We start from the raw sequence: 17,721 nt of genomic DNA on the forward strand, positions 1-17,721 counted from the left end.
ACGTTCTCTTTTCTATGGAGGACCTTTTTATTATTATATTAAAACTTTAAGGAGCCAGAAAACAATCTTTGACTGCCGTGTGAATTTGGAAGTTTAGGGGTCCTTTAGAACCACGAGACTATATGCTGTCTGAGGAATTCTAAAATGGGGACCAATGGGACGGACTTACAAGATCTGTCCGGAAATTAAAAAAAAAAAAAAGTACAGCCTGAGAGCAAAAGATCAAGAGAGAGAAGGCAGAACAGTGTGCCGAGAAAAATAGGCTGGGGTCCTTGTGCAGAGGCATATAGCACTACATACAATGAGTTGTACGAAGTCACATTTTAGGTCCGCGGGAGTGGTCATAGATTGCTCACGCTGTGCTTCATACAGGAAGACGCTGGAAGAAGAATGTGAGGTAGCTGCACCACGATGCATTGAGTCGATTTTTAATGAAATTTGAAAACTACTGTCAAATGATTAAAAAAAAAAAAAAGGCCATCTGAAACACTCAGGGAATACGGAGTGAGCCAAACACAGACAAGAAGTACGGTGGGTGACTGACAGAGGGAAGTCTGCTCTTCACTGGCAAATAAAAACAAAACAAAACAAAACAAAACAAAAAACCACATTTGATGAACAGGAAGCAGCCGGGTCTGGCACACTGCAGAGTTTGCAAAGCAGAGGTTTGGGTTTCCCTTCTGAGGGCCATCTTTATCTAAATAACTACTTAGAAAATAGTATGTTACTTGAAAACTTTTTTTTGGGGGGGGGGTCCAAGCTGTTTTCTTCCCTCAGGAAAAATTTTTATTTGATGAATATTTCTTCTCTAATTTCAGATGGGAGTTACAATGTCACAAATTGCTCTTTTAATTTTTTAGTTTTGAAATTATTTTTTTAATTTGTTTTTACAATCTCCCTTCTCCCTCCTCCCGGCCCGCAGGGTGGGTAGAGCAAGCTTTATAGCCCAAGCCTTTAATCCCAGGACTCGGGAGGCAGAGAGAAGCAGTTTTGAGTTCAAGGCTAGCCAGCTACCCAGAGAAACTCTGTCTCAAAAAGAAAACAAAACAAAAAGAGGAAATCTTTTTTTGCATGTGTGAAGTATGTGTTTGTGTTTGTGCGTGGAAGCCTTTGTAGGGGTCAAAAGACAACCTTGTTCGAGAAGCGGCCTCTTTATTTTATTTTATTTTTGTTGTTTGTTTGCTACTGCCGGAGACTTTCTGGAGACGTGTCTGGATTGGCACTGACATCATCGCCACAACTTGTCATTTTATCATACAATGTGCCCAGCATTACTGCAAGCCCTTTTCACACCTCATCTTACCGAATGCCTTAGTTTAGTATAACTGAAGGTACATCTTTCCTCTGACTTCTGCTTCACACCTTTCCGAGTCTCAGTGACCCCGAACACTTTAATGTCCTTTCAATCAAAGGCCTGTAAAACACCTTTATTTGTCGATCAGGGAAGTGAGATTCTGAAAGGAGAAGGGTAGATTTCTGTCGCTCCTCGTCTCCTCCCTCCCCTACCCCCCCCCCCCTTTTCTGACTGGTCTGAAACTCCCCGGTGTAGCCCAGCCTGGACTCGAACTCTCAGATAACACCTGCTTGCGTCCTGACTGCTGGGTTAAAGACCTGTACGACGCCCGTCCGCAGACGCTTTTTAAGTGCACCTGTGTAACGGAGGGTAGTCATGATTGGTTATCTATGACACATTAAGTTAGGTAAGTCGTAAGCCGGGAATTATTCTACCCTTCCAGTCACTTTCTAGCTTCCTGGAGGCCCCTTGTGACTGGATGGCCGACCATCTTCATCTTCCAATCAGAGCTTAGAATCACAGGGTTATACCAATTGAAGGTTGCCGGACCTTCAACGAAGGCCAATCGGATGCTAGAACCTTGCAAGCCATCAGCGATCAATCAGAGCTCCGGAGCGGCGGACAGGGAGCGGTTGGCCAATCAGCGGGCGAGCGGCGAAGAAGGGGCGGGGCCTTCGCGCAAGATGCAGTGCACCGCGCAACTGCGCTGCGGGAGCCAGAGAGGAGCCTGAGACCTGGTCCAAGCTGGTAGGTAGGGCTGAGAGCCGGTGGGAAGGGCCGGGTTGGGCGTCGCCGGGAAGAGGTACGGGAGGAGTCGCGAGCTGCAGACACTGTTGCCATGGCAACACAGGTGCGCAGTTCTGTGACCATGGTCTTTGCTTCTGGACAGTTTTCAGTCTGGAGCCCCTAGGCCCAAAGGGCCTCCGATACCCCAGGCGTGCAGGATGCTAGGCTGCCAGGCTGCCACCTCTCCGCTCCCTGCCTTGGCAGCCTGCACACCTGCGGTCCGTACTCTCCCCCGGGCACTGGAAAAACAAGCTTTAGCAATGGGACCACTTGTGCTAGCTCTCAGTCCCTTCGCCTCAAGGCCACCCCTGGGGTGCAGCGCAGCTGCCTCATCCTGGAGCCTGTCACTGTAGACAAACTGGGGTGTCTCCAGAGATTTTTTTTTAAGTAAGTCACCCAACGAAGTGCTTTGTGCACAAACAATTCCGAGACTAGAGTCAGAGTAAATAAGTAAAGGTCACAGTGGCAAAGATTCCAGGGACCAACTCTGCCCAGTAGAAATAGAAAGCATGTCATGTGTGCCGTTTCGTATAGGAACCATGGTAGGGTAACAATAAATTAAAATTTGATATATTTTATTTAACTTAAGCATATTACCAGTATTAGATTAATGGTAAGATATTTAAAATTGTATTTTTTTTCCTCACCCAAACCCTCCCAATTATTCCCTTGTGTATCTTAACAGTACATGCCAGTTCCACCAGTCACATTTCATGTCCTCAGTGTCCATTTAGGTAGTGGCTACCATCTTTGCTTAGTTTTTTTTTTTCTTATTATTTTTGAGGCAGGATCTTGCTATGTAAGCTCTTGTTACGTAATGACCCCGGGCTGGCCTCAAACTTGGGATCATCCTGTCTCAGCCCCCAAGCAATACAGTACAGGCGTGCATTGAACTACTATGCTGGGTAAAGTGGTATTTAAAACGAAATTACGTGTATTTGTGTGTGTCCGTGCAGACAGCATGTAGTCGGTTCTCTTTGTCGCCTTGCACGTCTCAGGGAATTGAATTTGTGTTGTTAGGTTTAGTAGCAAGCCTCACCTGCTGAGCCAACTCCCAAGCCTGAAACTTGTGTTTTTAGTGGATATAATCCAGGCAATCTAAAGATAACTGAAAATATACAACGGGAAAGCAAGATGACTGATAGATAGTGTTAGGGATTCAAGGGAAGAGCCCTCTGGGCTCCTGTAGTAGCAGGTGTGTCCAGCCCATGGCCTGCAGGGCACATGTGGCCCAGGACGCTATGGATGTTGTGTAAGCACCATTCCAACACCAGCGTGTAAACTCACTTCAAACATTAGGAGATTTGTTTTTCCTGTTGCGTTTTATAGCTCAGTTGTATGATTCTTGAGAATATGCTTTGTGGGTGACCGCATCATGTTGCGGTGTCAAAAGGTTGGGCGAGCCTGTGAGGGGAGGACTTGAGCCTGGTCTGGGGAAGAGGGTAAAGTCTTGGACCAGTGGAAAATATGAGCGTTTTTAGTTCAGTGAAACTGAACTGAGCCTCTTCTTTCTTTTTCAGAGTTGAAAATTGGCCTGATCCAGAGGTTTGTGGGCGGAAAAGGTGTTCCTCTCCCACCAGCAAGCTCCACCATGATTCACAGTCTTTTCTTGATCAACTCCTCCGGAGACATTTTCCTGGAGAAACACTGGAAAAGTGTGGTCAGTCGCTCTGTTTGTGATTACTTTTTTGAGGCCCAGGAGAGGGCCACAGAAGCCGAAAACGTACCTCCCGTTATTCCCACACCGCACCACTACCTCTTGAGTGTCTACCGACACAAGATCTTTTTTGTGGCCGTGATTCAGACAGAGGTCCCGCCTCTGTTTGTCATTGAATTCCTTCACCGAGTGGTGGACACATTTCAGGTTTGTAAATGTGGTAAGGTTTATTTATATATAAACTATAAACCATAAAAGAGCTTCCCCCACAGCCCCTTTGATAGGCTCTCGTTCTGTAGCCCAGGCTGGCCTGAGCTATATAGCCCAGGATAAGCTCATGTTTGCAGCTGTCCTCCTGCCTCAGCCTTTTTGATGCGGGATTACAGGCATAAGCCACCATACCATCTTGCAGAGTATTTTTGTGGTCCTGTCTTCATTGTTTATAGCTTTGGTTAAGAGCATTTTTAAAAAATCAAAACTGGACGTTGCTCATTTCCTGTCTGATCTAAGATTCCTGTTTCTGTTTCTTAGTTGGCTGCAAAGGGACCGATTGGATGCTTCTAAGCCTCTTCTGTGGGAGTGTGTGGTGGTTTTAGGTTTGCTCCTACATTTTGCTCACAAATTAGGGTTAAGATTTTTTTTTAATACTGTGATGTTTATGCTAACCATTGTTAGCTACATTGCTTTGAGTTGTAGCCAAAAGCGATGAGCGTAAAGTTTTCTAAAAAAGACAAACAGGAAAGCTAAGTTTATTTTAGCTGTGCCTGACAGGGGTGAGTTCTGCCTTCATTTTGAGTGAGCTGAATACAGTAGCATGTGCGCTGGTATGACTTCTTACAGGGCTCCATTCTTGTGTGAATGTTTTGGACACCATGGTCTTTGTTTTGATTTGTAGCTCTAAGGCTGTGGGTTGTGACCCCTTTAGGCATCATGTATAAGAAAGATACCCTGTGTATCAGATATTTACATTACGATTCATAACAGTAACAAAATTACATTTATGACTTAGCAATAAAAATCATGTTTTGTTTTGGGGGTCACCACAACATGTATTAAAGGGTCAAGGTTGAGAACCACCACTCTGAGGGAACAAGGTAGGGGGAGGTGAGTCATATCAACATGGAAGTACCACTGCGCACAGATTCTGGATCCAGACAGCACAGTCTTTATCCTGATGCCCACTCAACTTTACCGTGTGGCTATGTGCATTACTTGGGTGCACAATTAGGATCAGGGCTCTTTGGTTTGACTTCTGTGCCTTGTGAGGTCTGGAGGTAGCCACAGGTAGACACGGATTGTGGAGTTAGGAAAGGGGAGGAGCATATGATTGACAGCGGCAGAGCAAGTCTGTTCTGTCTGAGGTGCTCACTCCCACTCCACATGACTGGAACTGTTTTCATTGGTAAGAGAATTAAAATTTACTTTTGCCTCCAAATACTGTTTTTGAATTCTAATCCCCACACTGCATGCTAGTGACTTTGCTGAGTGAAAACCTAAGATTGCAAACCCAGAATATGGAGGAAACAGAAGAATCCAGTAGTTAAGTTGTTCGACTAGTCTACCTGGGCCCTGATGTGATTTCTGTGTACCTTACCCATACACACGTTAACAGTCTTATTGTCATACTAGTTACTGTATAAACTAGGAAGTGTGAAAAGTTGTCTACTTAAAACCATGGAGGTGGAGACTTGAGAAATGGCTCATCAGTTAAAAACACTAGCTGATTGAGGGTGGGGGGGCACACCTTTAATCTTAGCACTCAGAAGGCAGAGACAGGTGGATCTCTGTGAGTTTGAGGTCAACCTGGTCTGCAAAGCAGATGCCAGGACACCCAGGACTGTTACACAGAGAAACCCTGTCTCTAAAAACCACACACACACACACACACACACACACACAAAGCAAAGTGAAAAAGAAATAACTTTTTTTCAGAGGGCCCAGGTTTGATTGCCAGCACCCACATACTGGCTCATAGCTGTCTGTAACTTCAGCTCCTGGTGATCTGACGCCCTCTTCTGGCCCCTGTGGATGCTGCATGAACATCATGCATAGACAGATAATACCTGTACACATAAAAGAAAAATTAGCAACAACAAAAAATTAAAACCACAGAGGGGTTTGGGAGGGTAGAAGAAAAATCAGTGTCGAAGCCAATGGTAAAAGTGGGCCAGGGTGGAGCTCAGTGTCCAGCTTAATGCCTGTCCTCTGGAGACAGTTTTCCCTCGTTCTTGAAGACAGTGGAGTCCCTGCGGCAGAAGCGCAACTGCTTTTGCTGTGACGCCTTGTGTTGTAGGGCTCCTTCCATCCACATAGTGTTTGATTCACAGAACCCCTTGACATGAGTGCTTGTTTTTAAACTAAAGTCACTCTTGGGAAAGAAATGTGGTGTTTTCTTCCGGTCATGCTTTCGTGTTTGTTTTAGGAGTACATCCTTTATTCTTAGTGACTGTGTCTTGAACCCTTCCTGATACTCGTTGTCGGCTGTAGTTTAGATTACATACCATAGAATCGGTTTAGTGGCCAGGTGGTGGGGTTATCTGAGGCTCGGCCCATTGCTCAAGCCGTGAAGGTCCTCAGGAGTGTGACCTGGGGAGGAAGGAGTGAAGTGCGTGTCTGCAGACAGCTTCGTGTAGAAGAATGAGGAGGCCGACTGCAGCTCGGCAGTCAGAACTGTGCTCTGGTGAACAGGATGTCTCAGCTGCGCACTCCCCCCACTCAGTGAGCTGTACCCCATCTTAGAGGCCCTGTGAGAGCCGGGCCTGGCACTTTGAGAAGCGTGCATCCACTGAACACACACCTGAAGCACACATACATCTACTGAACACACACCTGAAGCACACATACATCTACTGAACACACACCTGAAGCACACATACATCGACTGAACACACACCTGAAGCGTACATACATCGACTGAACACACACCTAAAGCGCACATCGACTGAGCACACACCTGAAGCACACATCTATCGACTGAGCACACACCTGAAGCACACATCGACTGAGCACACACCTGTGAAACATACAGTGACTGAATACGCACCTGAAACATACATTGACTGAACACATTACCTGAAACATAACATCTACTGAACACGTACCTTTCTGCCCTAGTCACTGTCACCATCATACTTGCCATATATGGCATTCACAACTTTCTCGCGCATCCACATAGCGGTACCCGCATTATACTGTTAAATCAAGACCTAAGTAAGTTGACGAGTGACAAGATGATAGCCCAGGAGTCCCTAGGCTTGGTCCAGAGCACTGAAAAGAGAGGAAATGAGAAGAGTGTAATCTACGTCTTCGGTGCTTCAGATAATTTGGATGTGAGGTCAGCCCTTTAAGTCAATGACAGACTTCTGAGAATCCCAACCCCAGGGTCGCTCTGCGCAGGCCTTCTGCAGGGCTAGCACAGCTCTCCTCTTCATCCTTTTTATGAATGAATTTCAAGAAAGTGCACAGCAGAAGGATTAAAGGTTTTGTGTATACTTCTGCGTTATGCCATCCATTACCACTTTACATAGTCCATAACTTTTGTAGATGAGCATATCTAGTCTAGGTTAAGGTTTTTTTTATATTTTATCAAGTGAGGAAATCAATGCAAAGAGCTTGACTTCCCCTGGTTTGTAGATGAAACTCCCCACATCACGGGTACTGTAAGACTGTCCTGGGCTGTTACCCCCGAGCCCAGGAGAACGACGGCTCTGCCTGGTTCTCTCCTGGGAAAATGTCCTGGATACACTGGTTAGACAACATGGACAGGCGAGACCTCCCTCTCAGGAATATTGTTTTATTTTCTCCTACAGCCCGGGTGATGAATACATTTGTTTTGTCTTCACTAGGACTATTTTGGAGTCTGTTCAGAGCCAGTAATCAAAGACAATGTGGTTGTGGTCTACGAGGTATTGGAAGAGATGCTGGACAATGGCTTCCCCTTGGCTACTGAGTCCAACATCCTCAAAGAACTGATAAAGCCCCCCACCATTCTCCGGACGGTGGTCAACACCATCACAGGTGAGAGCGGTTTGTGGGTGTGGGTGGAACTGCAGGGGGATGGTGCTCCCCTAAAGCCCTGGCATCTCCGAATCCTTGAGAATCTCATTTTACCTTTTGTGTGTTGTGAGTCTACCCTAAATTATAGTCGTATGTGGAAAATACTTCAATTTTTATGTGGCTCCAGGTGGTAGAGCACTTAATATGTAATCCCAGTTCTGGGGGGAAAAAAGCTTATTTAACAGATTTTTATCCCGATTAAAGGGAAAAATATGTAGTATGGAAACCTCAGAAACACAGAGAAACACAAGAAGAACAAGAAAATCTCCAACTTCACCTATTTTTATATATATATATATATATATGTATATATATACACACATATATGGTATGTGTATGTATGTATATTTCTCTCTTCTAGACAGATGAATGATGAGTAGATAGAATACATTCTAATGTAAATTTTATGTGTATTAAATTTGTTTTGCCTGTGTGAATGTCTCTGCACCTCTTGTGTGTGCTCTTGTGTGTTCCCTGGGGAGGCCAGAAGAGGGCATCTAATCCCCCGAAACTGGAGTTGCAGACAGTTGTGAGGTGCCATGTGGGTGCTGGAAATTGAACCCCTATCCTTTGTAAGAGCAGCCAGTGCTCTTAACTGAACCATCTTCAGCACTCAGATAGTAAATAATGTGTATTTTTTCAATCATGCCTCTTAATAATGTTTTATGAACATCTAATTGTGATATTCTGACATGATTGTTATGACTCGTGTTCTACGTTAGATGGACCCTGACATATTTGTCTAGCCCCTATTTATGATGTTCCTGTTTTTTTTTTAACCTTTCAAACACAAAGGATTCTTATGTTTGAGTCTTGTCTCCTCAGTTCTGGAAATGCGGGCGCCAAGCTGGGGGGTTTTAGAGATTGCCACACACCAGAACAGAAAAGTCATGGCAGCCCTTGCTTCTTCCCATTGCGGCTTCGATTCACTGTCATCTCGATTCTCTGCTAACATTGGGGGATGTGAGCCACTAGATACACACTCAGTTGCTGTTACTTGAGGAAGGTTTCAGACCAGCTGCGGGAATAGGGCAGGATCTGGCTGCACCAGCTGCAGGGGTAGGGCAGGATCTGGCTGCTTTCTCATTTGTTCAGTGTTGGAATAAGGCAGATCCTGTTGATGTAAACACTTCCCCCTTCCAGTACTGTGCCTGAGAACCTGCCTTAAACTAGAATCCTGTTTCCCTGACGGTGACGTTGTGTCTGTGTGTAGGTGCCCAGCCCTACAGACACAGTACCGTGTCTAAGCTGTTGTGGAATTTGAGATCCGTCAGTTCTTGTTAGTCTCCAAACCAAAATATGATATCCGCTTCTCAGGTGGCTTCCTTTAAACCTGCCCTCGAGGCAGCAGACCAGATGGCAACAGCGGATTTTAAAATTAGACCAGACTGTCCTACATAGGAGACGTGAAAGGCTTATCTTCCAACTGGTGTCTTATGAGTAACAAAGGCCATGGAAACTTTGAGGGGAATGTCCCTAGGTTGTTAGATTAGAGTTGGCATCAAAATACCGATTTGATTTTGGTCGCCTGTGTTAATTGTTAATTGTCTCAGGAAGCACCAATGTGGGGGACCAGCTTCCAACGGGGCAGCTTTCAGTGGTGCCTTGGCGACGGACGGGGGTGAAGTATACCAACAACGAGGCCTACTTCGATGTGGTTGAGGAGATAGACGCCATCATCGACAAGTCAGGTGGGTGCCGTGAAGTGTCTGAGTGCAGAGAGAGGGCTGCTCTCCTTAAGTGTATGGGATGACGCAGCCAAGTCTCTCACACAGAGGGGCCGCTTTCCTTGAGTGTATGGGATGATGCTCACACATAGTCTCTCACACTCAGCCTTTTGTGGAGCTTCTCTTGAAGGAGAAAGATGAGTCGTGGGGCAGAGGATTACGGCGAGGCTCAAGGTGGGGGAGGGGGATGCCGAGTAACAAGGCCGAGCATGGCAGTGCATACCCATCACTGAGGCAGGAAGATTAAGATTTCCAGACCTTTTGGAGCAATGCAGCCAGAGGCTGTTTCAAGAGACCAGGAAAGAAATGGGGGTGGGGGAGAGAAAGACAACGTGAGCTCTTGTTGGTTAGATCTTCTATTTGAAAGTATTAGGTTCCCAGGTCTAGAGGCAGAACTAGTCACAATGACAAGGCTCTTTCCTGTTGTTTGTAAAGGGAAGCAGGAGTACGGGGGCTGAGGACTTGGGAGTGCATCACATTCTCGCACTCACACACCCACAGACTGGTGCAGGGGATTGACCATGTTAACACCACGTGACGGACACAGGCTGTCGGTCTGTGGCCGTGGAAAGGTGGGTACCGGTGAAGAAAGTGCAGGCAGATGGGCCTTTGTGCAGAGGCAACTGCTCCGTAAGCAGAGTGAACTGACCGTGTCCTCAGCGCTGCAGCGGGGCTCACAGAAAACCAGCTGGATTGAGGAGCGTGAGAAGATCGCAAATAATGAGACCTTAAACTAGGGCATCGCAGCATGTGTGCCTAGTAACACAGACAAGAAGCAACCGTCCACTAACAACAGCAACAAGGATCAATAAGGCTTGGTGGAGTCACCGAGTGGAGTAAAAAAAGTAAAAAGTAAATTACTGATTCACCCATCAACCCTGTCTCTTACTCTGTTGAGAAAAAAAAGTCAGACACATGTTAACATTTATAGTAATTTCATTTAGAGACACCTCAAAGCAGGTGCACTTTAAGGCAGTAGAACTTAGAATTAGGGGGGGGTGTCATCAGGTAGGAAGGACAAGGAGGTACAGGCCGTCCTGTTGGAAGGTTTCCACATTTGATGTGGGTGGTATTTAGATGTATCCATGTTCAAAAATGCACTGTATTCAAAAATGAACTGTAAAAGGTTTTTACATCTTGATATTTTATATCGCTGCATTTTTTTAAAGTTGACAATAGGGAGAAGGTTCAGCGGTTAGAGCCTTGGGTGATCCTCTCCTGGGTTCAGTTCCCAAAACTGACCTGGTGGCTTTCATCTGTCTATAGCTCTAGTCCCAGACAATCCGATGCCCCCTTCTGGCCACTGTCGGCACCGTGCACAAACATACAAGCAGGCAGCCCACCCATACACATAGGATAAAAATACAGGGAAAGTATTTTTTTTTTTTTTAGTTTTTTTTATTAGAGTGGCAATCTATGTCAGGCTTGATGGCACATACCTTTAATTCCAGTACTCTAGGGCGGCAGAGGCAGGTGGATCTCAGTGAATTCGAGGCCAGCCTGATCTAGATTGTGAGTTCCAGGCCAGTCAAGGCTAGATAATGAGAACCCGTCTTTAAAAAACAAACAAATAAAAAAAAATACAATGGCCCATCGTGTTGCAGTGTGGGCGGTTGATACAGTGAGGTGGACCGGAGGCAGCAGCAACATTAGGAGGCACTGCCTGAAGTCCCGGCTCAAATTTATAGGTGAATTAATGTTCCTGGAGAGAGAGGGGCCAGTTCCCAGACAGAGGTGTGCACCTGCTGTCCCAGCACTAGGAGGCTGAGGCAGAAACAGCAAGTGTGAGGCCTGCCTGAACTACAAGAAATAGTATTTAACAAACACGGCAAGAGGAGAGGTGGGAGGAGGCCACGTGTACCTGGCTCAGGCAGGAGATGGAGAGCGGCCAGCACAAGGGACAGAAATGGGAGCCATCAGGGAATCAAAGCGAATTTGCTGTTGTCAACAAGATTGCAGCATTGATAACACCTGGAGAGGCAGCCATCCGTCAGCAGTGAGGCTGAGCCTGGAAATGCATTCTGACACAGAACCTGCACAGGTGCCAGAAGACAGGGTCCCAGTGCGTCGCAAAGCCTGTAGAGGTGCCAGCCAGGCAGGGTCCCAATGCATCACAGGGCCTGCACAGGTGCCAACCAGACAGAGCCCCAGTGCTGAGATGGGAAGTGGACATGGGCTACCTACCACCCCCTTACCAGAAGCTATCTGCACCTGACAGTGACTTACAAAGGAAAAATTAGCCTTCTCCAATGGAGTCTTACTGGGGATATTAACCACACTTAAGGACAGACTCTGTCCAACAGTAGATGGCCGGCACAAAATGAATTCAGTAGTGTTTTTGTTAACTTTTTGTCTCATATAGCTTCGTTTGAGCGTGTTTTGTTTTATTGGACTTTGCTTGCCTATTTTGGTTTCCCATTTTGTGGTTTTGTGGGGAGGGTTGTTTATAGTTTGGTTATTAGTTTTTTAAAGAAAGGGGGCATAGAGTTGGGTGGGTAGAATCCGGGAGGAGTTAAAAGACGGAAAAACATGATCAGAATATATTGTGTGGAAACAATTTTTCCAATTAAAAAAAAAACAAATGAAAACAATCAGGTGTGATGGAGACAGAAGCCTTGGGGAAGGCCGAGTACACGTGTGGTATGTTAGAACATGCAGAGACCTGCAGGTGCTGAGGAAGAGGAGCTAGGGACAGAAGGGGAGGCGAGGGGAGGGAGGGAGGGGGAGGGAGAGAGGGAGGGAGGGAATGAAGAAGAGAGGATTGTCTGTAGCGGGAGAAGACGGAAGAGGTGTGTACAGAGACCTGTAGATGAGGACCATGGACCCCCTGCGATGGTGGCTGGGCTCCCAGGGAGCAGCTCCTGCTAACAGATCTTCAGAAGCACGGTTAATGCTGGAGCTCTGCGACTCTGGCCCTAGATGGAAAACCCTTCTAGGCTCCTAATCTCTCACTGGTCTCTGTCTCCACGCTTTCATCAGAGTTCTTAGACTTGAGCTTGGATGATGGGTGGTCAAACAGAAGAGAGGCAGGCGGGCAGGCGGGAGGGAGGACAGAGAGAGATGATGGATAAATGAACTGGGTGGCTAGATGGAAGAGAGAGGCAGGCGGGTGGGTGGGCAGGAGGGAGGACACAGAGAGAAGCAGGAAGGACAAGCAGGAGGGACACAGCTTCTGTGGTCTGTCTCCAGTATTCCTTCCCTTTTCCCCTTAGGTTCCACGGTCACTGCTGAGATCCAGGGAGTGATTGACGCCTGCGTTAAGCTGACCGGGATGCCAGACCTCACTCTGTCCTTCATGGTAACGTCCAGAGCCGTTGTTAACCCTGTTGGCTGGGGAAATGAGATGTTTCTGGAGAGCAGGGAGAACAGAATAGCACAGGCAGTAATCAGGGTGGTTATCAAGTCTACACCGGGCTTTGGATGCTCAGTGCTCAGTGACAATGTCATCGAATCGCTTTTCAGTGGAATCCGGGAACTTACTCCCACTTTGTGTTCTTGCCCGCCTGGTCCTGCAGAACCCCAGGTTGCTGGACGATGTTAGCTTCCATCCCTGTGTCCGGTTCAAGCGCTGGGAATCTGAGCGCATCCTCTCCTTCATTCCTCCTGACGGCAACTTCCGCCTGCTCTCCTACCACGTCAGTGCGCAGAAGTAAGCAGCGACAAGGAGCAGACTCCGTGTCCGTGGAGCTATGTCTGCAGTGGTTTGCCCCCGGCTCCATCTCCCTGGCTTTAGGTTCCAGCTCCTGGGGTTGCTAGCTGTGTCAATGCAGTGAGCTGCTTTCCCACTCCCTCTGTTTCTTTTCTGGGGACAGTGAGTGTCTTTCTGTGAGAACACAGTGCACCGCGTCTCGCCCAGGGCAAGGGGTCTATGAAGTGCCATTAGTACTTTCTGTGGTGGTGTCTGCTGAATCAGTCTTGCTCCCTTAGTCCAGGCTGGCTTTGAACTTGCAGTCCTCCTGCTGAGCTGGCAGGTGTGGGCCAGTAACACAGCAGATGTTTTCTGTTGTTGCTGCCTTCAAAAGAAGGTTTCCCTCAGAGTATCAGCCCACTAGTATTAAATCTCTTGATGGCCAAAGGGCAACTAATCATGCTTTGAAAGAGCGTCAAATGCTCTCAAAGGGCATTTCCTTTTCTCCAAATTTATTTATTTATTTATTTATTTGATTTAATGTATATGAATGTTTCACTTATGTGTCTGTAGGTATGCATGCATGTTTGTATGTATGTATGCATGTACATTACTTGTATGCCTGTTGCCTGCAGAGGTCAGAAGAAGGGGTCCGACACACTGGAAATGGAGTTCTGGACAGTTGTGAGCCACCACAAGGGTGCTGGGAAACAAACCTGGTCCTTTGTCCAAACAGCCAGTGCTGCTAATCACCCAGCCATCCCTCCAACCCTGGGTGCTTTCTCTTTGAAGAGAGCGTTTTGTCTCTTTTGCAGCCTAGTTGCGATTCCAGTCTATGTCAAACATAGCATCAGCTTCCGGGACAGCAGTTCACTTGGACGCTTTGAAATCACAGTGGGACCCAAGCAGAGCATGGGAAAGACAATAGAAGGTGTGACTGTCACTAGCCAGATGCCCAAAGGAGTCCTGAACATGAGCCTCACTCCATCCCAAGGGACACACACGTTTGACCCCGTGACAAAGGTAAGGAGCTGGGCATTTGAATCACTGTCAACACAGGCTGTATACCTGGTTGGAAGGTAAGATTAGTCAAAGGGACTTGGTTCTAAAGATCTTTGACAGAGGGTTCTCTATGGAACATGTCCCCTCCGTCAGAGGTGGCTCATAGTATAGAAGGCAGATGCCTAGAGGTTAGAACTCTGAGTTCAGATGGAAGCACCGTGTGACTGTGTGGGAAAACCCACTTCTGTATGTTTTCTTCCAAGATGCTGTCTTGGGATGTAGGCAAAATAAACCCACAAAAGCTGCCAAGTTTGAAGGGGACAATGAGTCTTCAGGTTGGAGCTTCTAAACCAGATGAGAACCCCACAATTAACCTGCAGTTTAAGATCCAGCAGCTGGCTATTTCTGGTGAGTGACGTATCTAGGGTGGCTTTTAGAGGAGTGGAAATGGCTGTCTATCGCCAGGTGCAGACCTCAGCATCTCCTGGGGCTTTCTGACGATGGGTCACACTGGGTCTGGTTATATTACCCAGTATGGAATCATCAGTGAGATCTTTCCTGGTTTGGACTACTTAGAAGGTAACATAAAGACCCCAGAACATCTGGGGCCCAGAGAGAGATGGGCTGGCGGAGGCCTTCGGAGGCCACCGTTGGATCGTGCTAGAGCTGTTGACTTGAACTGCCCAAGGTTTTCAGTGTGAGGGTACTTCTCCGTTCTTCACCAGGAATGGGAAGACATAAGCCCCACAGCTCTCCAGCTTCAGCTATTTATTTGTACCGTCTTTAGTTTGACCACACTTAGCAGGGTCATAATAGATAGCATTTTCTGGGTATTCGTTATGTCCCATCTACCCCTAAGCATTTTTTATTCTTGTTTAACTTTTAGAATAGCCTTCTGAAAGCCTTAGAAAGAAATGAGCTTTATCTTTAGAGAATACTCTTGGTTCTCTTAACTAAAAGACTCTTCAGCTTAGGTGATTAAAGTTAAGTGGTACGTTCTTTCTCCTAAGCCACTTAACAGGCCATAAAGCTATCGACAGAATAGCTTCAGTCTGCCAAGACTGTTTAGGGAACCTTCGCTGATCAATTCATTAATGCTGTGATCATTCACTCAGTCCAATAACTTGAGCAAGACACAGTGTTGTTTGTCCGCATCCTCACTGCCATCTGCTCGACTCTCTGCCCTTTCCACTAAGAGGAGGTCTTCCCCCAGGAGAGCTGTTTGCTGACACAATCTGCTGCAGGTGTACGTCCCGAGATGACAGGGCCGTCTGCCTCTGCTTCACAGAATGGGCTCCCTAGAAAATCTCTTCCCTGCACCCTGCTTCTGAATTGACCCAGACCCAGACCCCTGGCTACTGCTGCTTCTGAGAGATGCTCACGTTTTACCCTTCTCTCCCTTCTTCTCTGCAGGACTCAAAGTGAACCGTCTGGATATGTACGGAGAGAAGTACAAGCCGTTTAAGGGCATAAAATACATGACCAAAGCCGGCAAGTTCCAAGTTCGAACCTGAAGGGCATGTGTTCCTTGGAGGAGCAATTACGGACATGTTTTCATTTCTTACTTGTCTAAAAGTAAAATGTCAGCCTGTTTCTTAGGTCAGTTCCCTCCAGGCTCCATCTGCTCCCTTTTGTCTTCAGTCTTCAGTGCTGTGTAACTGATCAAGGGAGAAAGGCTCATCAGGGAACGCACGGCCAAACCCAGCACAGCCCTGACTGAGCTCTAGAGAAGCGTATGCTGGAGAGCCGTGCTACGTGCTGTTGTCTGTCACTACTTTTCCATGGCTGCCACGGGGTGGGGGGATAGACCAGCACTTGCCGTTTGTTTGGTTGTAATTACCTAAATCCAGTGGAAAATGTCTCTATTGAATTTTTTTTTAAAGATAGATTTGAAAGGCAAAAAACAATTGGAAAAAATGAGTGTCGGTCGAAGAGAGACCAGTGCAGATTTGATCCATGGGTCTGGGTTGTGGCTCAGTGGTGGAGCATTGGCCTGGGTTGTGTGCAAGCCCTGGTTCGTTCCTAGCATGGCTGGCGGGATGAAACAGATCTGCTGTATGAGGGACAAGACAGAGAAGCTAATACAAAGAGAGTTGTAACAAGAGATGCTACAGAAGGACTGGCCAAAAAAGTGGTCAGAGTTTCCCCAGGGGCTACGAGGAGCAGGGTGGAATAGCTTCTTTCTGACCCTTCTCATGTATAGGAAGGACTTGCATGTCCAGGACTTCCAAAGTTCAAGTCCACACCTGACACGAAACAGCAGTGGGGTCAGTTTCCCTTGGAGACTGGAGTGCCGTGGCCTGACTTTTAGGTTCTCGCTTGGGCTTGCCCCTTGTGCTGGCCCATCGTCTTGGTGGGGAGGTTGCCAGAGCAGCTAACGGTCTCTTGCTGGGTATCTGACCCCTCGGTGAGAGCGCCCCCAAAACAGTTTGGTGCAGCTACATTTTATGAATTGTAAATGTGGAGTGAGATGGGGAACTCGTGTCCCACAGAAATCGACCGTGCCCACATGTGATGACCACTATTTGTGTTTGTCAGGCTGGACTGGCCCTAAGCCTTGCCCTTTCCTGTCTGAAGGTCCCCCATCAGAAGCCCCCAGTGGGCACGGGCACCCTGAAGGCATGAGTCCATGAAGCTGCCTACGGTCTGTACACTGTCATCTACCTGTTGACAGCGACAGCTCCCAGTCCACGTATAAGACAAAAACAAAAACAAAAATAAAAAAGGTGTCTTAACCTTTGAGTAAAATGAGATGCCATCGAAGGGCAGGCTGTGTTTTCTGGAGTAAACCCCGAGTTTAAACCATGGCAGCTGAAGGAGCATGGCTTTCCTAACAAGTATTTCTGAAATCTGTTTCAGTGTGTCCATTACTCATTTTAGTATCTACATAAAAGGCGGGGTTTATTGTTTTAACTTGCTGCCTAGGGAGCGGCTGTGCTCTGTGTGGAGGGGGGGAGCTCCACTTCCTTCAGTCCACACAGCCCCCCCCCCCCAGAGTCCTGTTTCTAAGCTTGTGCTCACTTAGTTTCTGTGCTTATTGCTTTTCTGGCTAGTTTTAGCTTGCTGTGGCCAGTACTTTATTTTTGCTGCTGAGTGACGTTTCTTTGTGATTTTCTTGTGGGGTGAACCGTGCTGTGTACAATCAGCTGATTCTGACCACTCCAGTCCGGAATCTGGACTAGGGTAGCTCCGCACACCCGATGTGGAGAGAGACACTCTGCAGACGACTTTCAGAGCACGACGTCACCTCCACAGGCTCCGCAGGATTCCAAGGCTTCTTGGGACACAGGGAACTCTTTATATCGGTCATTGACTATGTTCAGGTTCGTAAGTGCAGTTCCTTTATTCTGTCTAGCACAGGACAACTTGTCTACCTAGAAAGGGATGGGGTTGGAGTATGGGACCTGCAGGCCTAGACATGGTGGATATGGGCAGGCCTGACTGTCCCCACCCAGTGACTGTCAGTCAGCAGACAGGTAGCGCAGAGTGTCTCAATAGCTCCCCACGCTGTGTGGTCCATGTGCAGAAGTAGTATTTCTGTTTAAGTCTTAATAAAGCTTTACCAATCTGG

General features: G+C 47.1%; 1 protein-coding gene across 2 annotated transcripts; it reads left to right on the forward strand.

Annotated features, from left to right (window-relative positions):
• The first annotated feature begins 1,939 nt into the window (after positions 1–1,939).
• Ap3m2 (adaptor related protein complex 3 subunit mu 2) lies at positions 1,940–17,721 on the forward strand. 2 transcript variants are annotated; one of them, XM_048456337.3, is made up of 9 exons: positions 1,940–2,041; positions 3,601–3,944; positions 7,583–7,754; positions 9,347–9,484; positions 12,733–12,818; positions 13,036–13,169; positions 13,964–14,171; positions 14,414–14,558; positions 15,564–17,721. In XM_048456337.3, the coding sequence occupies exons 2-9, from the start codon at positions 3,672–3,674 to the stop codon at positions 15,662–15,664; spliced, it is 1,257 nt and encodes a 418-aa protein (XP_048312294.1). In that variant the 5' UTR covers positions 1,940–2,041; positions 3,601–3,671; the 3' UTR covers positions 15,665–17,721. The 2 variants fall into 2 exon arrangements, with proteins under 2 accessions (XP_048312294.1, XP_085536839.1); XM_085680713.2 differs by lacking the exon at positions 1,940–2,041 and adding an exon at positions 2,046–2,144.

The sequence above is a fragment of the Myodes glareolus genome, chromosome 23 (assembly GCF_982192425.1).
Source record: "Myodes glareolus chromosome 23, mMyoGla1.1, whole genome shotgun sequence".
NCBI lineage: Eukaryota > Metazoa > Chordata > Mammalia > Rodentia > Cricetidae > Myodes > Myodes glareolus.